The 27,178-nt window shown below is 40.3% G+C and overlaps 1 protein-coding gene across 9 annotated transcripts in view; it reads left to right on the top strand.

Annotated features, from left to right (window-relative positions):
* SHROOM2 (shroom family member 2) overlaps positions 1-25,015 on the top strand; it is a 111,119-nt gene extending 86,104 nt beyond the window's left edge. For 2 of the 9 annotated variants that reach the window (XM_015886877.3, XM_015886870.3), the window contains 5 exons: positions 8,088-8,849; positions 12,531-13,082; positions 14,115-14,295; positions 18,621-18,893; positions 22,217-25,015. In XM_015886877.3, coding sequence (XP_015742363.2) covers positions 8,088-8,849; positions 12,531-13,082; positions 14,115-14,295; positions 18,621-18,893; positions 22,217-22,483 — 2,035 coding nt within the window. In that variant the 3' untranslated portion in view covers positions 22,484-25,015. Of the gene's footprint in view, positions 1-5,730; positions 5,819-6,376; positions 6,478-7,263; positions 7,321-8,087; positions 8,850-12,530; positions 13,083-14,114; positions 14,296-18,620; positions 18,894-22,216 lie in introns of those variants that run through there. The other 7 variants (XR_014940693.1, XR_014940700.1, XR_014940696.1 and 4 more) reach the window with 7 other exon arrangements.
* Positions 25,016-27,178: the final 2,163 nt, after the last annotated feature.

The raw sequence follows: 27,178 nt of genomic DNA, 5'->3' as shown, positions 1-27,178 counted from the left end.
AATGCATATTAAAGCCTTTTCCACAGCTTTTCTGCATCTCTAAGGTATTCTTCCAGAAAAAAAGGAACAAAACTGGAGCTTTGCTCTCATGAAGGCTGTGGTGCATCTTAAGATGGAGCGTGGGGGTGGTAACATGCACGAATGCATTGCGTTCTTTCCCTGCAGAACCTCCTGCAAGAAGAGCGCCTGTACACACAGCGCATGCAAAAAAAATCATGCTGGAGGGCTGCTAATGAAGACTCACTTCTAAAATTAAAGACTTGCTTATTTGAATGTTGTTCAGAAAGGAACCCGGTAGCATGCCGACCTTTTATAATCATTTTACATTCTCCACATTTGCAGAGCTGTTACTGCTGTAGCACAGATTGTGATTTTCACAAATGGGATGAAAAAGCCTTAAAAAATTAAAAGACTCTTAGAATCTTTTCTTTTTCTTTTTTTTTTTCTTTTATAACCAAAACCAGGAGATGAGGGTGGGGAAGTGGGGGAAGGGAACAGCTTTGAAGTCTTTGAGATCTTTTCCCTGAGGTCAGAAGTTTTTGATGATGTAACATACAATACAGACCAAGCCTTCACTTATCAAGGTTAAAGTTGACGGAGCTTGTATGAACTTGTCAATCATAGGAAGCAGGCAAAAACAAGCCAGCTGTTGTGAGGCATGGCTTTGAAAATCCTCTGTGTTACAGTAAATGAGAGGCAGAGGTTGAGACGCATTCAGCTCTGCGAAGCTTTTGAGCTGACTGGCGCATTTGCAGGGATGCAAAGCTCCCATCTCCAGTGAATGCGGGTAAACATCTGTAATCCTGGTAAGGCTGCCTTATGTTTGGTGCTTGAGTGCTAGAGACAGTGGGATGCACGAGCCCTGGGGAGCTTTTCCCCTCTGTTCTGGACAGAATATTGCAGTATGGATTCATACAGTATTTCTTTTGTTCTCTGAGTACACGCTGTGTCTTCTGTCTCTATCAGCAGAAGCTACAGTAACAAACTAGGAATGATGCAACGCTCAGGGCAGGATTTTATTTCACATAGTGTAAATGCCTGCTGTATTGACTGATGTTTTAGGAGAATAGGGGAGAAAATGTGAGCTGCTTCCAGCTAAGATGCTCTGTGTGCATGTGTCCCTGCACACGCGCTGTTTTTAGCAGCTTTTGTTTTCACAGTTGGCATAACGCACCCTGGAATTAGACGGCAGTGCCTTTCAGAAACGTTTGTTTTCTGCACCGAGCTGCAGAGCTGCTGCTCTGGTTGAGGGTGCCAGGCTCGGGGTTCCTCCCGGCAAGGGGTGGTACGGGAGCTTCCCAGCCCATCGCTTTCCTGGCAAGCTCTGAGCGCAGGCTCACCCGGAGACCGCTCCACAGCAGTGGGAGATAGTGACTGGGAGAGCAGGAGTGGATGTGACTGCTGGAAGCAAGAGGTGAGTGCAGCGCTGAGTGAAAGGTAGCTATTGAAATGAGTACATGTGCATGGTAATTAATTTCAATAACTGTGTGGGATTTTTGTCTTTAGAGGTGAGCTGTGCATTCATTTTGGTGCCTGACCGAGAAACCCAGGTGACCCAGCTATTATTCACAAAGTGTTTCATTTTATAGCTCCGGTTGCTGCATTTTTGTTCAGCTGCAAGCAGCTGTTTTCAGTAGTAATAGAAACAAGAAAATAGCAACAGCATGTCAGAAAAAAATACATATATCTAGAGGTTAAAAAAAAAAAAATCATAAGAATGGCAACTGGAATGTAGCTTTTTTGAATAAATAACCAAAAGAAATCATTTTTTTCTTTCAGCTATTTTTAACAGGAATGTGATTTCCTTGTTAGCATTCTTTGAAAGTATTGCCTTTTGTCTCTGCAGTGGTTGCCATTTCTATAATATGATGGCTCTGGTTATACTGTTGGGAAATTCTAGTGACTGAATTCGGTGTGTAAGTGCAGAGCATATTAACTGGTTTGCTCATGGGAGCAGAAGTCATTTTAAATCCATGCAGGCAGTCCACTGTGTGCTAGGGCAGACATGAAGTGGATAAAGGAAGTAAGAAAACAGCCATAAAAACGTGATTTTTTTTATCATTGATATTTCATGTGCTGCAAAATGGAGGAGGGGCTGTTATTTTTTGATCTAATGAAAGAATAACATCTCTCCCTCTCCCCTTTCTTACAGTATTCTTCCTTCCTGCATAAAGATTCCTATGCTGCATAAAAAAATCTTTCCAATCACATTTGTTGTTGTTGTTTTTCCTGTGGACCTATGCATTGTGCTGTTATCCCTGACTGACTGGCCTACATTTTACTCGTCAATATCGTGTCTTTGCTTACAGGCTGCAGAATTACTGTTAAATTTAGATCTGATTTTCATGGGGAGAGAGCTAATGCTTTTAGAAGGAATGTGAGATGAAAATCCATTGTCATGTATGTTGCCATGCAGGCAGGACATGAGCAAAATTCTTGTAGGACAGAGGGATGGGGAGGACCTGTTATCATATTTCTGTGATAAAGCCAGGTGTTTACATAGGGGTTGTTAAGCTGGAGTGACATTTTGTTTTATCACATTGGGTGCAACAGCTAAGCAGTATCCAGTGTGACTGAACAGATAGGTGCCATCAGATGCAGATAACATTAACAGGCACTGTAAAAAGGAATTGGAAAACAGGGTACATCCATGATAAGTGGGTTGTAGTGTAACAGTGATGTGCTGTGGGGTGAACTTTGTGAAATATCTTGCTGGTTTTGTACCTTGTGTTGTCTTTTGCTGCATATCAGGGCATCTTTTTTGAGAGAGAGAGAGAGCAAGAGATCAGCATTAATTGCTCTTTTAATCTCAAGGCATGTTTTCGTTTTAAGACCTTCTGCTTGAGTAGTGGATCTGGGATGCTAGTTGCCATCATCTGTCTCCTCAGACCAAGGCAGTGAACAGCTCTCCTTTGCAGTGACTTTTGTGCCTCTTTTAGAAGTAATAATTGCTGTTGTACAATCATCATCATGGCCATTGAATTACATATTTTCCAGAGGATCCTCTATTCTTCGAATTTGTTTAAAATTTCTGCATCACTTCATATTCCAAGGTCTGATTTGATGTCTCTGGAGTTGTTTTCATATCCTCTATGTAGTGCATAGTGCATACTCTACAGAGTCAGTCTTAACAGCAGACACAGTGCTTGTCAGAAAAATGGATCACTGGTAACAATTTCCCTTGTATTGGACATTCGGACTGTGGTGTTGTAGTGTCACTGTCTACTTACCATTGTTACAGCAAAACCAGTTTGAGAGTCAAAGCCTTAATGGCTGCTACTGGAGCTGCTGAAAGAAAGAGCGCATGGGTCTCAAATGAGGATTTAAGTCCCTAATCTAAGTAAACATCTGCATGAAAGTGAAGTACCTACTGTGGGTGAATCCATAGAAATCTTGAGCTTGATTCGGTTGGAGAAACACAGGTGTCTGGAGTGGCCTGAGTTGGCCTAGTGTGTCTCGCTTGGCATGGAGCTGCCAACAGTTGATCTCCTACCAATGGACAGCGAGCTTGTAGAGGCTACTTTAGTGTGAGATGAATCTCTTAGGTTGCATTGACTGTATGAGTATGGATTAAAATGTGATGTTAAACATCTGGCTCACAGGTAGGCCTTCAACTTTTTTCTGTGGTAACTTTTTTTCCTGTTCTGACTTTGTAGCATCCCGTCGTGGTCTCAGGCAGAATTGTACTGGGTAGGAGAAAGTACTTTTTATTTGCAGGCTATTGCACAAGTGCTTTCGTATCCCACTGTGCAAAGTGCTATGCAAATACACAATGAAAGCATAGTTTCAGCACATAAAGTTCACAGCTGAAAAAGCGGCATAACAGCAAAGACTCTGCCTATAAACAGGGTTTTGGCATAAGCAAAGACTGTTTCACAATTGCTGTAAGCCACATAATTATCTGTTTTGAGCCAGGTCAGTTCCTTCATCCAATTTTCTGTGGGGCTGTGAAGTTTCTACTGTTAATACAATGAAGAGAGCAGGAAGACAAAATTGGGGTAGACTGTGACTGCCTCTTTAGGCAAAATATCTGCATTTAGATCAGCTTGAAAGGATTGCAAAACTGTGGCCTTGAGTATGGAGGGGGTTGTTGTAGAATGAGGACTCTTAGGGGGGATTTTTGATTCAGTACGAAAGCCTTTTTTCTAGGGTAGCTTGTAGAGTTTCAAAAGGAATTTAAGCTAAATCAGAAACAGCTACTACATTTGTTTTCTTTTGCCAGTTAAGGTACCAGAGTACACTTTGTTGCTTACATAACCATTCTTAAGTTTTATAGTTACACTTTTGCGTGTAGTTGAGGTCTTTAACAAACAGCACATTTTTTAAATGTTTGCTGATCAGTTTTTGCCAAGGTCATTTAGTCTGGGATTTTCAAGTTGTACCATCTTGTGGCACTGTTTGGCTTGACCTGAAGCATTCTCAAGGAATTGTTAGATAAGAAGATAGCTACAAATCGGATGTGTTGGATTGACTGGATTGATTCACATTTATTGAGATACAACATTCAATCAGATCATTCTACATTTTTGTCCTGTGTTTTTGTTCTGTGTTTTTATTTTTGTCAAGTCCTGAGTATGGGACAAAAGGAGGAAGTAGTTTGGGGTTGTTTTTTATGACAACCAAAAATGTTATCCATCTGATAGGTATCTGTAGCTAATGATTCATTTTGGTAATTGCCCACTGACTCCACCAGCATGCTCCTGTTAGCATGTGCATGTGTATCTTGTACATTGTTGTTATATTATTACTGGCAGGTGGCAGGATTGAAGAGGAGGCTTGGTTGGCTTCCCTGAGAATTTCTATGGCTTTTCAGCACTCAGTGTGCATACCTGGAGCTAACAAAGCTGAAAGGAAGCTGGGAGATATGCTTTTCCATTTGGAAAGAAAATATTAATGTCATTTTTTAAGATTTATCTTTCCACTGTTGTGGTGGGCTTCATTGTTCTGTTGAGTGACTGTAACCAGCGATGGAAACACGTGATCCACAGAGCTTAACCAGCTGATGGATGGCTGTGAGCCCCTGGGAGAGCTGAACCCTATTCTAAACAAGGTTCTTGGAAACAAAGCAATTCCCTTTTTTTTTTTCTGTTGGAAGCACTTTTGTTCCACCTCCACCCCAGTTTAGGTATATGAAATCTCCTGTACTCAATCAACTTGGGCACTTTCATGCCTTGAATACCCAAAGCAGGAATGGTAGGAAATGTTTGTGTTAGCCCTCTGTGCTAGATTCACTCTTCCTGAATACTGCTGAGTATCATCAGCATAAATCTGTTGATTATACTTTCTTTACAGTTCAGGGTAAGTGCACAGTGTGAGAAGCCTGGCTATTAAACCTGGAACATCACAGCCTGCCAAGGATGAGAAACATGGCAGAAGCCATCCTGTCTTCACTGTGTTGGAAGGGCTCAGGCACTTGGCTATTGTGGCATTGTGTCATGGGGATTGGGAAGCTTTGGGTTTGAAGATACTTTAAAGTTTTTTATTACAAACCTTTTGTTGTCTAGAATGAAAGCCGTAATTAAATCAGAAGTCATATTCTTACTGCATCCCTTCCTTTGTGATGTTTGCTTGTACATGAGGTTGTTTCGGTGGTATGTTATCCCTAAATAATACAGTGGGCCTCATTTCTGAATTGGCTGTGTTTGGGGCATACCATTACATGAAGCGTAGACAAATGCTGAGTAGCTCAGCGGACTTCTTTCTACTGTTAATAACCTAACACCTTTGCAGGTTCTTTCCACTGTGTTCTCCTGGGGCTTGAAGCTTGCTTTCTTTTCCTCCTTTCTTGAACAGTAAGCTGAAATCTTTCCAAAATAAGGTGATAAGCATGTTTTGCATGAAGATCCACCCACACTGAATGCAAACTAGCTTCAGTTTTGAATGTAGGCACCTTTTCCAAAACCCATTTTCTGTGGAACTGCAGAACGTTTGATTTTCTGGAAAGTGTATGAAAGCATGTATGGAATCACTTATCTCCACATTTGCAACCATAGTGTATCTAAATTTCATCTGTGTTGTGCCTCCTTATTTCCTTGAACTTTATTTCTGTAAGGTGACGGGACTACCAGAGCATTCATACTTTGTGAGCCAGGGTAACAGTAAACAAATTTTGCTACTTGCTTTGGGTATGTAAACGTGTCAGATTAGTGGTGTGCTCCTGTTTGCTTCCACCAGCACACCCACTTCTGATGTGCATGTGAAACTCAATGTGTACTTAGCAGACTGGCTGAGGTAGTGCATGTCATTTGTCTTTGCAACATTTTTGTGCCATGCCCTTGATTTTTATGTGCACCTAAGCGCAGCTATTATACTGTGTAATAATATGGCTCATGTATGTGAAGATGAATAGGGAGGCATGATTTTTTTCTTGGCACAGGTTAACTAGAAGAAAATTATGCTGTGCATAGGTTATCAAGACAAGGAAGAATGCTGATTTAAACACAGTGCTTCGCACTTAAGGCCTGAAGACTTCATTTGGTAAATATTTCCATTGAAATTAGAGGAACCATTTACTGGCCCAGTTCTGCACCATAGGGAAAACCATCTGACTCCAGTGATGCCACATAACCAAATCTGAATAGCAGGCTTGGGTCTTGGTCTTTCTGGCCTTAAAACACTTAATTTAACAACACTGTCCTTAGTCTGACGTTAAAATGACAGTCAGTAAATACTATCTTTATAAAATAGAATTGACTCAGAATTTGTCAGGCAACTTGAAGTTTTCTGAACCAGCTGCACTTAGTTAAGAGCAGTGTGAGGAGACCTGACTTGAAATAATATTCAGCTCTTAATTCGTGTTAAATCAAAATGTACATGTTGAATTGGAGTTTAAAAATTTAACACTGCCTGAGAGAGACTTGGGAAGTACACTGAGAAAAAGCCATCTCTCGTAGAAGAATAATGCTGTTTTATTACTGACATGTAAAAATTCATATGAATTTTTCTCTTAACTCTTTCTCATATGAACCTTCTCTTAAATATAATTTTCGTATATACTGGTGTTAACCACCTACATACTTACATTCAAAACTGGTGCGGTAAGCTCAGTAACTTGCTTATATTGAATATCACAGTTAACCTTACTTCACAAATAGGCTGGGAAAGATGACTCTTTCGCAGTCCTCTCAAAGGTCAGCTTGGGCAGTGCACATCTAAAGGATGGACCCATCAAAATGCAGAGCCCAGAGCTGTCAGTAGCACGAGGCATTAGTAGTTCTCTAAAGCTTTTTACTTTTCTAAGCAGCTTCTTTTCTAATCTCCCAGTGTCTCCTCAGCCTTCCTTAGCAGAGGGCAAACCTGCCTCCTTTCAGGGCTCCAGAGGTACTTTATTTTTTCTCTTTCTTTCCTTCTTTTTCTATCTGTCTCTGTCTGGTGAAGACAAATGAACTGCATATCTTGTGGCAGAGCACAAGCCCGGAGCTGCTGTAGCCCATTTCCTAGCTACACATAGAGTACACAATTGGAATAAAATAAAAAATATCACCATGTAGAATAAGGCCTTTTTGGCCACTGTTTGTCATTTATGCTGACATTTAGCTTCAGCAAACATTTTGTTTGCACTTCATTTTTCTCCAGTTTTGCATATCTAAAAATCCAACCTCAAAAGTTTCTAATTTAAATTCAAAATGTTCAGTTCTTATTTGAAGTGACATCCAAGTATTAATTTTGCATGTACAGAAGAAACATGTTTTTTGCGCTTTGTTGGTGACTCTGGAACAGAAGTGGAATTACATTTTAGAAATGGAAGAAAGGCATTTGCACGTTTGGCTGTGCCACATACATTAGTGCTTCAGCTTTGCTATGCATTTAGCTCTTCCATGTACACTGCAGTGCCTCAGGTTAACTCAGGGTTGTGTCGCATCCTGTGACACTGCATACCCTAATTTAGCATGACATTATGCTTTGACTCATCATGTTAGATTAAGAACACTGAGAATGTTTTTGTGCCGTATACTTACTCTGAATTGCAGGAGTTAGTATTAAATGTTTGATGTGATCTCGGTGCTTAAGCTTTCAGACTTCCTAGATCATCTGTGACCTCACAGAAATAAAACAGCAGCATGCTAATGATGTTTTCTTCTCCCTAGGCAAGCTGGTATCGGGGCCCTAAGAGAAAACCCAAGGGAAAAAAGGGATCAGCTGGAACAGAATATAGGCCACAAGTGGAAGGCATCTGTCAGACCTTTGCATGCAAGAGAGCCGGCGGTTTTGTCTCACGAAAGCCGCGGGAGATCTGGGACATTGCCTAGTGATTACAGATACTCTCAGGAAAACGTGAATGAGAAGAGCAAGGACTGCAGTTTGCCTCATCTCGCGTGTTCTGAGCCACAGTCCTTGAACGAGAACCACTCCAATCTGTCCCAGGGTGCCGGAGAGGAAAATCACAGAACAGAGCCAGCTCTGCTCAATAAGAAACGTGGACCAGCTCCTCAGAGGCCTCCACCACCTAAAAGAGATAAATACAGGCGACCAGATAATTCTGCACCATCGCTTGGTGCCTCTTCTGAATCCTTGCTGGCAGCGCCCAGCCACCCCTTTCCATCCTCTTCCCCCAGCTCTGCTCAAGTGTTTACTAGTCATTCATCTCTCTGTCAGAGTCCCGCAGTTTTCAATGGAAAACTAAAGAGTGATAATCCACAGGAACTTCTGCAGGCATCATCCACAGAGAATGTTTGTCAGCACTTAGAAGAAAAAACGCACCTTAAGTCTGAATCTGTGTTAACTTCCAGCAAGTATCGGTACCTTCAGAAACCTCACATGGAGACATCAAGGTCCCCTTCTCCTCAGTTTGCACCACAGAAGCTCACTGATAAACCTCCTGTGTCTGTACAGGATGACAACCCAGCCAGGTACTAATTACTTCATTATTTTAATACACTTATGCCTGCTTAGGCATTATTAATGGTTGACTGTTGTATTTCTTTGCTAAAAGCACATCCTTTGGGTTCATTTCTAGTATATCCTAAAAAGACTTAAGACTTCTGTGAAATTCTACTAAAATCCTTCAGCTGGTCTGGCGTTTCTTTTAGTTGGCCGATGCTTAATAACAAGGGATGCTGCTCAGGAGTTAAAGCTGGTAGACAGTAGAAAACAGAAGGTTAGATTCTAATGGATTTTCCAATGTACGTCTGGATAGAATCAGAACATTTGCTTACCGTTGTCATTTCCTCTACCTCAGGCTCCACGTGAATATGGATCAGTGTAGGGACAAAGAAGCAGATATGGGAAGGGAAGCTGTAATCTTTGTGAGAGCATGTCTGGTTTGAAGCTCACACAGTAAGGTGTACTGCCAAATTGAGACTATTTTCATGTTCCTTTTACAATGAAATTTGGCATTCCAAGTAGTCTATTGAGAGGACTGCAGTGCTATTCGTATTGAAGTGGGTTGAAGGTTCTGCAAGAGAATATCTGTCTAGATAAACTCATGATTAGACAAGCCAGCTGAAATTAATAGATTTCTGTGATTGTCATATGTTGCTCATATCATAAAAGGTTATTCTCCTGCCAGATAATGAACTTGTCCATGAAGCTCAAGAATATTAGTTTTCATTATTCTTTCAGCGCTATAATTCATGGTTAAAGGATGAAAATAAAAATCCAAGCTATATGAATGCTGAGATTGTTTTCTCTGTGCAAAAGCAGTTGGAGTTGCTTTTCTTTACTATAGTGCAAATGATTGAATAGACTCAGTCACTCTGTTTTCCAATGCCTTATGACATGGAAAGCATAAAATAGTGGGGTTTTTTTTTCTATTTTTTCCTGGTTATTTTCAGTAGCAGAAAGTGACTTGTCTTTTAACAAATCTCTTAAAACCAGCATCAGTTCTCATTCTGTTTTTGCCTGGATAACAAGCTGGAAGGCCTGACTTGATGAAGTGAGTTTGGAGGTTGAGAGGAGTGAGAGATGTTGGATGCAAATTTAACTCAATTTACTTTGTGGATGTTAAGCACGCCTTGACAATTTTCCTCTTCAAAAAGGAGGTAGTAATGAAATTTCTCCCTGCGGTGTTTTTTAAGACAAAGAGAGAATACAGTATCCTAAGCAAAGTGTGGGGTGGTGTTGTGTGATCTCTGGCACCCATCTGCTAAGGGAGGTGACAGTAGTGACTTCTGTAAGGTTCTGTTTTAGGAATAGACATAAAGGATGCAAAAAGAAGCTAATTGTATGCAGCCTTCCTTTTCACCCAGCTTTAGTGCTCAAATGCACACTGAGGTGTGTTTTATTACATGCCTGTATCTGAATGGTATTTTGAAAGCAGTTTTGAAAGAGCTTAACCCAGCATATCTTTCATTTTAAGATCGTAAAATCTTGAACCTTCTGTATGACGTTTATTTCACATGAGTAAAATGTCAAGTAGATTCAGATTAATATGTGATTAATTCATTTTGACTTAGTACTTCTATTAGTTCCCTGTGTGTGAGCTCTCAGACATGTCAGTATTTGATGTTGCCAGCAGGTAGCTGCTTTTACTCTTCTTTGAGGAAGGTGTCTTGTTTATCAACAAGGTAAACTGAGTCAGTGTGCAAGGCTTCCTGCAGCTTTTTAAATAGACGGTGTGGTGTGGGAAAATACTGAGCATGTGTAGAAGAACCCATTTACTTTCAGCAAAGAATATTTAGCTGTGATAAAGCTGAAAAGAGTGCGTCAGTCGATTTCCAGTAAACATACACTCATACAATCTTATGCGACGCTGAGAGGAAAGTACCTAGAGTCCCAAAAGAGATGCCGATCACTTTAGGTAAAGAATTGCCATCAACTAATCTAATGTCCTCCAGCTGCCTCTCTCACATTTATGCACAGATTTTGTAATGCCCCCACATTTAAAATATGTTCCTCTTGGAGTCTTGTTGGATCTGAAAGGTGTGGGCTTTAATTTAAAAAAATAAATTATAGGGCAAGGGGTGACTTAACTTGATTCAGCCAAGAACATTTTCAGCAGATTGCACGAAGAGAACAATCATACTTACAGGGAGCTCAGACTGAAAAGCAGAGATGAGAGCAAGCTCTTGAAAATAACAGTCATTCTGAATGCAAAAACCCTCATCTGACGGCAGTGGAGGAGCCAAGGAAAAAGGGTGTGCAGAGTAGAACTGCACATTTAAGGAAGTGTTCTTTTGGCTATGTCAAAACATTAATAGTAAATGGTGGCTTGTGCCTGCATTGCTATCACTGCTGTACCACACTGCCTTATCTAAGCTTGCTTGGAAACCTGTGAGAATTGCTTAGTGTTCAACACAGGATAGAAAATCTGCCCCAAATGTGTGCAAAACCCGTGCATCCGAAGCACTTGAGGAAAGTAAATGTCTACTGGGAGGCTATTTGGAAGCAAATACACTTTTCAAATATAAGATGCTTCTTCTGGAAAAGACAAAGTCAGATCTTTCTGTTCTTTGCAAAAGAAAAGTACAGCATGGAAAAGTATAAGTTTATATTTAAGAAAAGTGACACACCCATGTTTAGAGGAAACAAGCTGTAGTATGTCTTGGTCACTTGCATGGAAGGTGGCAAGCAAGCAAGCCAGATGAAACTAGATATTTTAGCTAGTAGGCAATGTTCCTTTACTTGCTGTAGGGCTTCCAAACCCGCATTATGACAATAATTTTAAACTTTCTGCAAACTCAAAACCACCAAACTAGATTTTAGTTTCTTATATGGTTTACATACAGTACAAATGTTTTAGTAATGTTATTTAACATGTTATTGTCCAATTTAAAATCTTAGCCACCTCTTTAAGTAGCTTTCTTTCTTGAATGTCCAAGGTGGCCCTTTGTATTACACAGTGCCCAATTTTGGCTATAAACTTCCTTTAAAAGGAATAAGGAGAATTGTGTATGTTGTCCTTTAGTGTAGCTGATTTTACTCCTTTAGGTAAAAAACTAGGATGCAGCTGTGGGATCTAATTACTAAACTTCTGTATCTCTTAGGAAATTATACAAATACAGATTTATTTTTTTTAATCATATAATTATTTTTTGAGTGATTTCTGGGTTTTTAGTGCGTGACTGTTGCAGCTCAGCAAAGGCCTAGAGTGCGGGATGCTTCCATCTGGTCTGCTGTCTTTTTCCTTGGAAGAGCTAGGAATTAATGTGCAGCAGAAACTTCCTGGACAGCTGAATAACCCGTCAGGCCAAAAGCTGAGGCTGCTGTTGAGTCTGCAAGAAGCCAGTGAGTTTGAGCTCGAGGCATGTTGTCCTTTGAATGTGTGGCAGTAAAGGACTGTTCAGCAGCACCATCTGAAAACTAGGGCCTGAGGCTGGACCCTTGTGTTCACAAAAATGAACAGAAGTCCTGTTCAGTGAATATCGTGCCAAGCTGATATTAGAATTACTGACAAATGAACTAATGCTATTAAGAATGTGTAGGCAAAAAAAGGAGAACACACAATTTCAGGATTTGAGATGTGGTGTAAGGAATGTTCTATTACTTAGATCCTTCATCTGCCTGTTTTATATTCGGGCTTCCCCTGATTTGTATATAAGGACTAAGATATAAGGTTCTTAAGTTTCTAATTAATTTTCCTCATTTTCTAGAATCGAAAGAGTTATAGACAACAATACTACAGTGAAAATGGTTCCCATCAAGATAGTTCATTCAGAGAGCAGTGCAGAAAAGGAGAGTCGGCAAAGTCTTGTGAGTACAATGGAGCCACCTGCTTTACCCAGCGGTTTGGAAAAGGACCAAATTAAAACACTCAGCACTTCTGAGCAATCCTATTCACGATTCTGTGCTTACACCAGGCAAGGTGTAGAGCCAGAGCCAGAAACCAAAACCAAGCCAACTGACCTTCAACCAGCTGAAGAACCTGGGAACAACTTGAAAGACGGCAGTGCTGCTGTGCCAGCAGTCAGCTATGTAAAGGCCAAAGAGAAAACATTGGAAGACTTGAAATCAGAGGAACTAGCCAGAGAGATTGTGGGAAGAGATAAATCTCTAGCAGACATTCTGGATCCTAATGTGAAAATAAAAACAGCGATGGATTTGATGGTTGGAATATTCCCAAAAGATGAACACCTCCTAGAGGAAGCTCAGCAGCGCAGGAAGCTCCTTCCAAAAGTTCCTTCTCCAAAAATTTCAGAAGAGAAGTGAGTATCATTTTCTGTAGACCAGTATTTCCTGGCAAGCTGCTGTCCAGGGTGCATGAATTTTCCTGTAGAAATGAAGGTTTCCCTGTTTAACCTTGCAGCTTTTATAAGAGTTTTCAATCAAAACTGATCAAGATCATCCAGTTTGGTAACCTGATAGGAAAAAAAAAAGTTGAATAATTTAGTAATTATTATGTGATGAAAACCTACAAAGACAACTTAAAGATGTAAAATTCCATAGAATTTTTCTTTTATGTTGTTTTGGTCTTTTGTTTTCCCAAACTAAGATATCAAATTAAGTTGTACCGTTGTTGAAAAGTTCATGTATAGTTCTATAACCAAAAAGCTTCAACCATAGTATCTATCCTACATTTGGCAGCTTGAAAGAATACCCGTCTGACACTGAAGTCTTTCCATGATTTGTTAAAATAGAACTTTGCATTTCATGACACCAGGTTGGCAGGAAGAGTTGATCTGCCTGGGGGTAGGATGGCCCTACAGAGGGATCTGGACACACTGGATAGCTGGGCTGAGGCAAGTGGGATCCAGGTTGGATATTTGGAAATAGCACTCCAAAGGAGTGATCAGGCACTAGCATGGGCTACCCAGAGAGATGGTGGAGTCACCAACCCTGGAGGTGTTCAAGAAGTGTTCAAATGTTGAACTGAGAGACATGGTTTGTGGGAAATGTTGGTGATATGTGGACAGTTGGACTGAGTGATCATAGAGGTCTTTTCTAACCTTGGTTATTCTGTGTTTCTATGAATTCAATTTGGAATGTCCTAGTTCCATTTCCATCATTATAATGGTGAAAGCTCTTCTTCGCTACTTCAGTTTTCTTTTTTAGTGGGTATTTGTTGAATTCACACCCATTTTATTCACAGACAGTATTTATTTATCCTGTTTCCATACATAATTTCTTTCCGCTTGAGCCCTCTGCTTGTTGGTGAAATGATGGCTTGAGAATATTGTCCTTTCTTTTCAGTGATTAGGATGTCAAGACACTTAATGAGAGTTTTGACTTTTTACCAGGAAAGAAGAGCAGAATGTGCCATCTGCCATCTCCCTGACAACCAACTCTACTTACTACAGCACATCTGCACCAAAGGCTGAACTGCTGATTAAAATGAAGGACATGCAAGAGCAGCAGCAACAGCAGCAGAGTGAAGATGATTCTGAAGATGAGCTGGATCACGATTTGTCAGAAAAGAAGGTAAAAGACATTTCTAAGTGGTTAGTGCGATGCTCTGAAAGTCACATGCATTTCATTAAACAGTAATTTGATAGCATAGGAACTCTAGATAAAAAAAGGTCTTCCAGTTGTACAGGGCCACTTGAAAAGTCAGTCTGTTTTTAGAGGGAACTGGAAGGGCAGGGGAGGTGGAGAGGGGGGAGAATAAGTGTCCAACTTTGAATTTAGGAATTTCACGTTGGGTGCTTTCTTCAGCCTGAGATACGTTTTTGAAGGGCCCAAGGGGAGACCTTTAGAGAGATTTATTTTCAATTACTGTTTCTCATTTGAGATATTAGTCATTTCTCTCACTGTGCACAAAGAAACATTAATGCTTATTCATCCCACTGTAATTAGTGGTGAATTTTAGTTGCTCTACATTTTCAAGATTTAGGTCAGGGATTTCAGTGTGTCATAAGAGGGAAGGTGTTTCCCTCCTCCTCCTTTCCCCTGCTCTTTTTCTCATTTGTTTTTATGAGCAGCAAACCACTTTGCTCTGGGTTTCTCCTACCTCACAAAACAGAAGTAGTAGCGGATGGAGAGAGCTAATCACATTGCTGGATGCCGTGGAAGTTATTCATCACAAGGGAGGGAGGCTTCTTGACTCTTGTTCATCCCCACCCTCACTCCCATCCTTGGGTGTTTCTGCTCTAAGGTCAACATAGTATGCCAAGTCTGAAAATAACAATATTCTGGCATTCCAGAATATTTCAGAAAGTGCTGTTCAGTGTTAAAGTTACCACCCTCATCTCATTTATAATTTGGCACAAAAAAAAATTTAATGTAGCTCTCAGTACAGATAAGCTGAAGGAAATGGTTTGTTTGTTCAGTAAAAGTGATGAATTTTAACTCTGTTTGCCTAAGCCAGTAATGCAGTGGCGATTGATTTTTTTCGCTCAAGTCAGCTCTGTGCTTAATAATCAACTTCCAATTTTGTGATTCAGTCTCAAGGAAGTATATATGAATTAAACACTAGGAATATATTTAGTCGCTAACACGAAGGCTGAGACATTCCATAGGGGACTCTTACCCCTGCCTCAGTGGCATACAATTCCCGCATTGATTTGAGGAGTTTTCTGTGTTTTCTGCTTCAGTGTTTTCTGTGACCAATCTTGTCTTTCTTTCCCTTTCTCTGCCCCCGCCACATTGCACAGCTCACTACAGCATGTTCTGCCAGGGGCATGACATGGCTGCTGCTGGAGAGCTGCCCTTGCCCTCTCGCCAGAGACCCTGCATCTGACAGCTGTACTGCTTAGACAAATTAAGCATTTCACTGCATTTGGAATAGTTCATTTTTATCTGCTGCTGCATTTGATGGTCATGTTTAGCGTTTTTGCTCCAATTAGTTTGCTTCTCATTTAATATGTAATGGAAGTGAACTGAAGGTAAAATTAAGCCTCTCTTGAATGCCCAACAAACAAGACATTACAAATTTGTAAGGAAAGCCACTCTTTATCTGTGTCTGTAAAGAAGAAAAGCATATTCCCCTTTGTATTTTCTTCCCCCTAGTCCTCAGTTTCAGTATACACCACTAGCTGTATGAGAAGGGAAATAAAGAAGAGCTTTTAGCAGAGCTCTCCCATCTTCGCGGTCTATATATACTGTCAAATGTTGCTGTTTACTTCTCTCCCTGCTCCTCTGCGTGCAGTAGGATTGGAGCACTCAGTACAGCAGGCTTTCAGCTTGAATCTTGTCAGAAAACATATATAACTCATGGTAAGTGGGTCAGGGCATCTTTATTACACAGCCAGGATATGCAGCTTGGCCCAACTTAGCAACAGCCTAACAAAGGCTCATTAAGGACCCGAACACTTCAGTAGCACAATTTGTTGACTTCAGTTATTTTAGAGGAGATGCATAACCAGAACTTGTTTCTTGATTTCCTAATTTTAGTCTTATCAGTATCTTAATTTCACTCAGCTGTAGAATGACTTTCTGCTCTGTTTTTTTTTTTTTCCTATTTATTTTTTCTTTTATTAGTTGTAGTGATGGTGTGACTTGGAAAAACTAGTTTCTTTTTTAGGCCTGAGATTTATGTGAAACGAAGCAGTGTGCTAAAAGGAGAGTAATTATGAAAACATGCTAAGCTGCACCTGAGTGAAGCACCTGAGAAGCACTCTGCTCTGCTGCTTTCTGTGTTGCTAGTCAGATCAGCAGCAGTTGATCGGGTTCTTTTGTTTTCTTGTTCAGAGAACTCACAGGAGTAAATTATTCATCTGCCAGTTTTCAGATATAGATTGGAGATCTTTTGGCTCGTTGAGTATTGAGCATCATACGGGTTTTCTGCTGGTTAGCCGGAGCATGTGGTGAGCTCACAGTTGCAGCATGCAAAGACTGCTTTACCCAGACAGAAAGCAGTCAGTGATCATAAACCAAATCTTAAAAGATATGACCGTCTTAAGGAGGGGTTAAGTGTCTTTTCGCCTCCAAAACTGTTCCTTAAAAAGCCTTGTTTCAGCTACTAGGAGGCGCATAATTAGGATGTTTCTGTGAGGATGTTTTTTTCTGTTATTTTTTAAGAAAGAAACCTGTTTGGATTCCTGATCTGGACTGTCAGTCCTGACTGGTAAACATTGTGCACATTTACAATCTTTTTTCATTAGTGAAAGTCACAGAACAGCTACAAAGATGAAAAATTTGAGATAGTAACGTAGAGTGGAACAATATTCTGTTGTTCTGTATGTTAAAACAGCAGCAGTGCATCTGCATGTCATCCGAGGGAAATAAGAGCCTGGCACTGTGACCTACATAATCTAAATCAAACTGTGCATTTGCACTGAAAGGAGGGAGTGAAAAAAATCAAATCCTGCAGATTAATCAGTCAGTAAAGCAGGCATCTGCAGAACTGCTTACTACCTTAATCTTTTGGACACCCAGACTAACAGATAACTGAAAACCAGATTAACCTGGCCTAGCATATTAAATCAAAAAGGGAAATACCAGCCCAGATAATCCACGTGTTTGAATTTCTACCTTCAAAAAGGCTGCTTAGTTACTCGGAGTATGATGGCACTTTTCTTTGTTCCCAGAATAAGTTGGCAATGACTGTTCCATGACAGATGAAAGCCGTAGCCGCTACCAGTATATTTCTCTGTAATTGTTAAGGCTTACAATCAGATTTTTATTTAGAAGGGCTTCCTAAAGAATGGAATGGAGTAATGATTTTTTTAACCTATTCAATTTTCACTTATAAATGGCAATAACAGATACATGTTTAAAGAACGCTTTGGGGAAATTTTCATGCCTGAAATGAGATGAACACCAAATATGCATATACATATAAATTAATGCGGTATTTTTGGAGGGTGATTCATGTCATGTTAGGGTAGATAACTGACTGTAAGGAGCTCCACCCCTCATGCACAACTGAAAGCTAATGGGGATATCTGAGACAAGGCCCTCTCACCCAAATGCAGGGAGGTAGCATGGGTGGAGCTCAGGTCATTAAGGGAGGATGTTGGGATTCTTGGTCTGGCTCTACCAGTGACCCACCTAGAATGATTGTTCCAAGCTGAGGCGTGCACATTCCAGGCAATGGGAGATTATACAGGAGAAACTGACAAAACTGCAAATTAAGTAGAATTTTTGGCTGGCATAGGACAGCATTAGTCAGTTAGTCAAAATTGTATGTTCCTCTCTGAGAGCCACTTTGCATGGGGCTGCTTTGTATGCTGTAGAACTAGATTTTGTTTCCTGTTCTGTGCCACAGGGATTACGGATTCCCTACAGAAATGCTGTATGGCAGTGATAACTCGTAAGATTTTCTGAGTGTGAAAGGACTGCTGCTTGGGGGGGGGACATTAATATTCTGCAGAAAGGAATGAAAAGCTTAGTAGCGCCCTAGTTTTAGCTGTCATGGGGAAAGTACGGGATTGTTTTTCTGGTGCTGTTTACCTTCTTGAAGTGTAGCTCTTCAGAAAGGTACTACAGGCACGGTATTTAGAAGAACCATGTGCTGTGCTTCACACTGCTCTGTAGTAGGCTTTGAAGATGTTCAAAGGAGCAGCAGTAATGCTTACTTAAAAAAAATCATCTTTCATCTTTTTTTCCACAAAGGTGAGTTGCTTTAACACAGGTCTCAAGCTGAGCATTATAGATGTACATTCTGAACCTTCGAATCCAGCGATGCTATAGTTACCTTAGACATGTATTTATGTATTATGTACTCGTTGTTCAAGCCACATGGGAGTTTCAGTGTATTAAAAAAGTCACGTGGCAGTGCTAGATTTCTGACATGATTTTCAGAATTAGAAGTGGGGAAAAATTGAGTAGCGCTAATAAATTCTCACCCCCTTTATCTTCCACAGCAAGAACTTATTGACAGCATTAGCAGGAAGCTGCAAGTGCTGAGGGAAGCTCGGGAGACACTCCTGGAAGACATCCAAGCAAACAATATTCTGGGGGAGGAGGTGGAGGCCATTGTGAAAGAAGTCTGCAAACCAAATGAGTTCGACAAATTCAAGATGTTTATTGGAGACCTGGACAAAGTTGTCAACCTCCTGCTGTCACTTTCAGGTCGTCTGGCCCGGGTGGAAAATGCTCTTAATAACCTGGATGAAAACACCTCTCCTGAAGAGCGGGTAAGAAAGTACAATAGGAATGTGGCCACATTTAATGAATCCGATAAGGTTTTTTTCTTGAATTCATCTAAAATATAAAGGGATAATGAATGGATACATCTCACAAGGCCGTTTTCCTTAGATTTGTTAAAACTTATCTCTTCGTTTTGCTTTTGCTTGGAATACTAAAACTACAAGTGGCTTGGCAGAAAAGTGGTGTTTTGGGTGGCTATTGGAAAAGAAGCTCCTTAGAAAAATATTAACAAAAGAAGAAAGCTACTGATGAGAGCATAACTAATGAGATAAAAATACTGTTCTCTTTGGCAGTGCAAAAGATAGGAAAAGGAGTAAGTGTGACTTTGTGTTGAAATACAGAAAGCTTTCAGACTTCTTTACACTCAGCAAGGATCATGATTTAAAAAGAGATTGTGAGACTGTGATGAAGTTTCTTGTGTGCTCCAGCTTCCTCTACTATGCCTAGCAGGAAAGGACTAGTCTTAAAAATAAAGAAGGGATAGGGGGAGGCACCACAAAAAGGATTTTTCAGTACAGAACATCTTTTACCCAACCAAAATAGCCTGGTAATCAAGGAGTCCCAGCAGATGTGAGTATTTCAGAAGCACTCACAGTACTCTTACCTGTTGGACTCTACCTATGGACATGGTGGACTGCTTCATTTAGTTTCAGATCCCAGCAGGCCTTAGCTGGGAAGCAGATAGCTACGGATACAGATATGCACTCAGCTATAGGAGAGATTATCTGTCAAGTCAGTTTAGCCTGTACAGTTAAATGAATGTGAAGTGGGATTTGTGGCTTGTAGCCGAGAGCTGAAGTGCCAGCAGCATTGTATCAGATTTTTTGCCCATGTGCTGTGGATTTATGTTTTTTCCTCAGCATGCTCCATTGTCTCATCAGTAAGTGCTGCAACTGGTTGGAAGCTGTGTTTTTGCTGTTTGGCTGTAGCTGCTGCCAAGCATAGCTGCTTAATGGCTGTCCATACCCCTTTTTGATAGACGCAAAGGGAAGGAATTTGGCAGCTTATTAGAGGGCAGATCAAAGCTTCTGAAACTTTGAGAAATTTAATCCTCTTCTAGACAGATTTTTTTCTAAATGTGGTTGCAGTTTCCTAATGTGTTCAAAGATGGGAGTGTAAGCTGGGGAAGAGTTACCAGATGACATGAGCACATAGGAAGTGTAACTTGAGCGCTGATAAAATTAACTTATTTAGCTAGATATGGAAAAAAATGAAGGTAAGTTGGTGGTATAGTATAGGTGGTCAGAAATTGTGTTTTCTGCTATCAAATGTAGACTGACAAAATTCCAAACCCCTAATATATTCCAATCCTTATTTGCCTTCTCATGCACTGACACCATAGTTTTGCCATAGTAACACAAGATGCATGTCCAAAGTGTCAGTCAGAGATGCTTCTCAGATTATGTCCCCAGGTACTTGTGACTGTAAATATAATTTGTCAGAAGTACATGTGTATATCTTTGAATTTAGACTGGCATGTACGGCTTCTTTTGATCATCATTTGTTATTTTGTAGATCACATGATTATATTTGGTGTATTATTAATGCATCATGTGACTAAAATACAGGGGAGGTTACTTCGATCCTCAGATCGTGTCCCTAGTGATCAGTGTTTGCTTGGGTTTTGTTATTTGTAAGTTCATGCTATCTATTAATCATTTCTCTAGGTAATGCTCATTCTAGGAACTAGCCAGCAGTTCGGTGGACTTGTAAATAAGTGGCACCAGCAAGCAAATGATCACCGTTGAATTAATATTCTGTCTATTAGGTGGTCTGTCGTAGGTCTCTTTTGCTATGAGAAGCAATATCAGGTGTTTCAGCTTTTGTTCCTGGAAGTGATTAATCTGAAATAGTCACCAGCCCCCTTCGTTTTATACAAGTAGACCAGTGTCTTCCCATGACTTTCCTTATCAACCAAAGTTCATAAACCAGAGTGTAGTGAGAACCCTAAAGCACTGAATGAGCAGTTCACAGATGTGATTGGGTATGTAGGCTTACGAGACCTGTTATTGCTAGACTAAGGACAATTACTAAGGGTAGCAGTTTAGGAAATGGATGCTGGGAAGTCACATAGGTGGAAGAAGCCCCTTTTCGTGTGGCTGTGGTTCAAAACAGCAGATACTGAGAAAGGCTCTTAATAGGAAGAGCTAAAAATAGTTCCATCAGAGCAGCTTCAGATAATCCTTTATATGGATTGAGCCTCAAATCAATGTTAACTGAAAAAAAGAAAAGCTTTCTGCACTCCGCTTTGTGCTCATCAATTAAAGTCAATCAGATGGTACCGGCCTCTAACCCATCTGACAGTGTGGTGTGTACAAGCTGTTATACCTGTAGGCCTGATGAATCATTTAACCATTACTCGAAGGGTCTCCTCAAGAATGGCATCTTGAGCTTAGTAATGTTTCACTTTACCCTTCAAAACAAGCTTTCTGGTGTCAGTCATCTTTGGCAGAGGTGAAATCAAATTTGAGATGGATCTCCATTTGCTTTGTGCCTTTCTACATGCCCTTAATTTCAGTCATGTCACAGGCATGGTAAGAAGAAATGGTACAACTTAAATCTCAGGGATTTTTAAAAGGACTAACCATCCCACCTCAGAACTAGGCACACTACTGTGTAGCTGAGCTAGCAACTGGTTGATATATGACCTCTTGTGTTCATCAAATTCCAGTTCTCCTGCTGCTTCTCCATGTGTACACAAACAGCAAAGGTATTCTGCTCCCAGGTGTGGGCTTGGCTGCTGGAGAATTTTGGAGAGGAGACTTTCCATCTCTTTGCAGCAGATAACTCTGCTTGCAAATTACTTGAAATCGTTTGGTTTTTGTTTTCTTTTCCCTGGCGTGCACTCAAAGGCAAACCGATCTGTCTGATAATGTATAATTTCTGTCCATTCTTTCAGTGGCTATCTTGAACCTTGAGCTAATCTATATTTTCAGTGTACAAAAAGCTGAAGTCTTAAGAGTTTTACATTCTAAGCATTGAGTGGTCTGTACAAGAAAACATCACAGGATATGTTTGCAACTGATGTATATCTGTTTCAGCTCACTGATGTGCAGTAGTCTTTAAGTAGTCTTTAAAGTTTGTGCTGCTAAGGCTAATTAGAAGGCCTGGTGCATCTTTCACTAAGTCCCATGCCTGTTTATTAATATGCTTTATTAGAATAATCTTTAAGGAGCAATCTTATTCCACCTCATATTCCATGCATATGAGAAATTCTTTGTCTTTGCAGTAAAAACAGACAGGTGACTGAAACTGTTGTCTCAAGCTGGTGAATCCAGTAAATTTTTAACTGTTCTTCTTCTCTCCTTAGCGGACGTTGGTAGAGAAGCAGAAGCTGCTGACCCAGCAACATGAAGATGCAAAAGAACTGAAGGAGAACCTGGACCGCCGAGAGCGCATTGTCTTTGACATTTTGGCAAACTACTTGAGTGAGGAGAACTTAGCAGACTATGAGCACTTTGTGAAAATGAAGTCGGCCCTCATCATTGAGCAGCGAGAGCTTGAGGACAAGATCAAGCTGGGGGAAGAGCAGCTTAAATGTCTGACCGACAGCCTCCAACCTGAACGGCTCAAATGAGAGGACAGGGTTTGACCGAGCATGTGAAATATGGGGAAGAAGGAGGAGATGGGGCGTTTCCAAGAATATCTTGGCTTTTCTGAGTGTCCAGTAGAGAAATAAGTGCATAAGAGAAAAATAGCTTTCACAACAGCAATAATCTTTCATTTTTGGGATGATGTATTTAATTTTTTAGAGTATATTTTTATTGCTGGACTCCACAGCCACTTGTCATTGCTTAAGTTACAAAAAGCTCCACAGAGAAGGATAGACTCTTAACCTTTCTACTCATTAAGCTGAAAGCCTGTGGCAGTTGTGCATGCAAGCATTTTTTAGAATAGAATGTATACTTTCTTTATGTTCTGATTCTGTACAGGTTGTCGGGAAACCCAACAGCAGTTTCTGAATGCACACAAGTACAGAAGCTCTACATATAGTGGCTTTTTAGTATTATTTTTTTTTAAGACATTAAACGGGGGAAATGTGCATCTTTTAGCTAATATATTCAGGTTACTGAAATACAGTGTCACTCTGATCCTGTGGCATCAGACACTTCTTTGTAATATTGTATGTAGGATTGCACTTCCCCCTCACAGAAGTAATTCTGAAGCCAGTCTCAATTGAACACTTCTTAAACCAGCTTGCAGATCACCTACTTGCTATTTGCTGAAGGCTTTTATAAAAAATTAAATTCACAAGATGTAATTTTACGCCATCTCACTGCAATACATGTCACCTTCTTTACTAAATTAGCCTTGATTGAAGAAACAGGCTGGAAATGCTGTGCTGATTTTTTTCCAAAACATTTCTCATCTAAATTATTTAGGAAGTTCTGTTGCTCTTTCTTGTGCTTTTTATGCATGTTCTTCTCTTTCTTCTCTCCGAACTGCTACATTTTATGGAAATAAATGTAGGCTAAAGATACTGCTTCTGTTCTCTTCTGATGACTGAACTTTGTGACTTTTTCTTACAGACAGTTAAATTATACTGAAGTTGACCTTTGTGATGCCGTTCTTTCTTTCTACTTTCTCAGACTACCAAATGCAATATAAGCAATGTCTGCCATGTAAATACTGTGAGTTACCTGGAGCGACTCTGCTTTGTAACTGTGAACATAAGTGGGTTCTGTTTGTTTGTTTTTTCATTACGCAGCGATAAATGAGAGGATGCAGTTTTGCAGTATCAGCTTACTGGCTGTGTTTTAGTAATACTGCCACTGACTGTAAGGTATGATTTCCAGTAGCTCTAAGAAGAGCTGCTAACTTGTATTTTAGCGCAGTAGTAGGTTATGCTGACTTGCTCAGATACCTACAGAGAAATTCTGTAGTGTCTGGATGTCATGTTTTAAAGATGGAGTTGAGTAGGCACAAGAAAGTCTTGAATGACTTTTGTATATTCCTTTTCACTGTAGTAAGGAAACCATTTATCTCTCCTTAAGTTAAACAGATTGCTCAACAGGAACCCACTTTGGAGGCCAACGTGAATGCCAGTCTGTAGTGAAACCAGTCAGAGATAGGAGTAGCTAGATGTTGAAAAGAGAGAGAAAAGCATCCTTTTTAACCACTGGTGCAATGGCAGCATTCACAGAAGGTTCCTGTTCTCACCTGAATGATCTTATTCACAGAGAGAGATCTGGAAAGGTTCTCTCTGAGAGTTGGTGCAAAACTCTTCTGGAAGCAATTCCTTTGCAGACAGGTGCAAACGTTAAAAGGACCGCTACCCCCTTGTAGTGCACTGCGTTATATACCTGGACCAAACCTGTAATGAAATTGTTTTGTCTGAGTTGAGGTCGCATGGAGCTACCGTGTTAAAGGACCTACAGCCGACCTTAGTTTCTTCCTCCTAGTTCTGAAATTTATTCTTTGGCATCTCACAATTACTTGCTGCTATGTTACTTGGACAAGCGATCCCTTTTGTCCTTACTTATCCCTTAGCCATAACAATCCCAAAACTAAACAATTCCTGAATAAATTATGCTCGTCTTTAGCTTGGAGAAGTGTGCATTGTTTTATCTGTGGCATTTTGAAGATTTTACATATTGTGGTTACTCTGAAACGTGTATGTGAAATGTGAATAATAATATAATTACATTGTGTTTGTATACAGTACTTTGATTTAGCTCTTTCTGATAAAAGTAGCAATATTGTGAATGCTGAATATATTTTCCTTTTCACGGAACGATTGTGTAGACACCGTTTTCTCCTTTCCTTTTATAAACTTGTTGAAAGCCTCTCACCCCAGGAGCCTGCAGATGGTTGCCTCCCAGTGTTGTATGTAAATCTGTAAATAACTTTACTGTTGCTTTTTTGAAAAAATCTGGTGCTAATGTTTTGCCTTTGGCATCCTGGAGATGGCTGTTTCTTCTTCACCTTACGTCGTTCTCAATTTTAGGATCTCTTTGTATAGTGAAAGACTTCCACTGTGTTCATCCAGTTGTTCGGATCCCTCAGCCCAGAGTGAAAATGTACAGTTTTCCTGCTTAACACTTCACACTTACCTACTGAAAAATAGTATTGCTTGACTTGGAGAAAATAAACTGTATATTTCAATGTACGGACGGACTCTGTGTGTGCAGTTGTAATGGTGAAAACCTGCTGTTTTGCTGCGTGATGCTAACCATTTCATGGTGCATTTCAACAGCACCTATAGCTTTTAAAGGCCAGTTTGGCTTTCTCTTCACAGACTGTTTAACGTGTAGTTTATTTGGTTATTCTCAAGTCCCCAGCACAAGTACCAGATACTCAGGGCATTCAGATTTTTCTGCTTGGGAGATTTAGAATGATACTTTGTGTGGAAGCGTTTGGAGTTGGTTGTTCTCAAAGTTTTCCACAAGGTGGCTGTGAACTCTCCATCTGTAACGCGCTTCCATGGCAACTTTTTGTTTCCCAATAAGATGAAACTAAAAGAAGTGTATGCAAATCTGTAGGACAGATGGCCACAGATAACGTATTGTGGCTTAATAAATCATCATGGATGTGAACTGTCTGAAGATCTTCATTGTAGGAGCCACGTGGGAAAAGGAAGTTAAGGATGGTAAAATACGTGTGTATTTGTGGGGTTTTTCTGAATCTTTGATGGTGCTTTTGCACATCATTCTTCTCTCCCTGTGCAAGTGCACACATCCCCCTCATTGTGCTTCCAGGTCTCTTGGTCTATTACAACATTACATGTAAAGCTGGGTGTGTGCTGCTATAGGCCAGCGGAAAAGAAATATGGCTCCTTAACTGAAATCAGGTTCTGTATTTTTTTGTATTAGGTTATGTGAGACCTAACAAAGCTCTGCTGATCAATTTTGGAGTACTTATTTCAGTTTCTACACATTAAGTAACCTCCTGGAAGTCCAGAAGTGAAGCCTCGTAGTGGCTCTGCAGTAAAACTTCACACACTTAATGGTGATGAGTCATTTATTGCAGAAGTTTGTAGATTTGTTCTCATTAAGGTTTGTCAGTTGTGGGGTTTTAGAGTATAAACTGTTTTCCTGCTTCCTACTTGGACAGAGCTTACCCACACAGTTGATGCTATTAAAAAGTAATAATAATTACAGCTTAAAAAGGATTAGTCTACATGTTGTCAGTGATGTCAGCAGTAGTAAATTGGTCATCTCATTCACTTACCACAGTTCTAGTCTATAACTTAACTAATTGTAATGATCCATCAGTAATAGGTTGTGTTACCCTTGTGGTTTTAAGTATCACCTCTAAAATCCTGGGTTTCATTCTCCCTACCTCCTGTTTTGATATTTTATCCTATGAATAACGCTATTCTGCTTAAAGTAGGTTTATTTAATGTATCTCAGGAGAAAAAATGAATGAAAATCAGTTCAAATAGTAAGTTTCTCTCCCAGACTGCCATAGCACCTACAAGCAGAGTAGGCGTAATCTTTTCAAGATGGGCTATTGTTTGGGGCCTTGTTCTCAGTTGTAACCTTGTGGGACACGTACATTACACAGCTGTTGTTTGCCTTAAGCTGAGAGTTGAGTCTTTCCTGAGAACATTTCTTGTGAAGTGCGTTTTGTTTTCTCCTCTTTTAAAAATTCTCACAACCGTTTTGTTTCCAGGTGTGTTGATACCTCTGTCTTGGAGGCGATCTCCTAAGTCTGGAGATGGCCTCGATGCTGGGCTGCGCTATTCACTCCCGCCAGACGCTCCGGTTGTAGAGGTAACTACTGCTGTGAATCTAATGCTCCTCTTCTCCTAATTGCTTTCTTGTTTCAGTGAGCTGCTAGCTGATAAGGTTAAAAGCAAACTTAGCCCCTCACTTCTGTTATCCATCATTTCTGTGACTTCTGACAGAGCTTTCTCATTCTGGTTGCTGCTGTGGATGGAGTGCTGAGAATATGTGGACTAGAAACGCGATGCCTTCTGACATTCTTTGCTGGGATGCAGCAGGACAAAGAATTCTATGCATCTCCTGCTTCCAAGGTGTGAGTCCGTAGCATAAAATACCCCAGCACAATTAAAGAATGATAAGTTTCCTACCACAAATCCACCTCTGTTGGAATGTTTTTATTTGCTATTAGTGACTGCCCACCCTGATAAAGGAGAGTATTTAAGTAAAGGGAAGAGTTTTGTGAGAGTAGCTCTAAAGATTTACAAAGTGTCGTAAGATACAGAAGAAGAATTCTTGTTGATAATAGAAGTTCCTAGCAAAATGGTAGCTTGGGTGGAACCTCCATGCTGCATTGTCACGGGTGAGAATACTCAAGAATTAATGTT

This window comes from Coturnix japonica, chromosome 1, assembly GCF_054131305.1.
Source record: "Coturnix japonica strain WE chromosome 1, WE-NBRP24, whole genome shotgun sequence".
NCBI lineage: Eukaryota > Metazoa > Chordata > Aves > Galliformes > Phasianidae > Coturnix > Coturnix japonica.
This window is presented reverse-complemented; position numbering and strand designations above follow the sequence as displayed.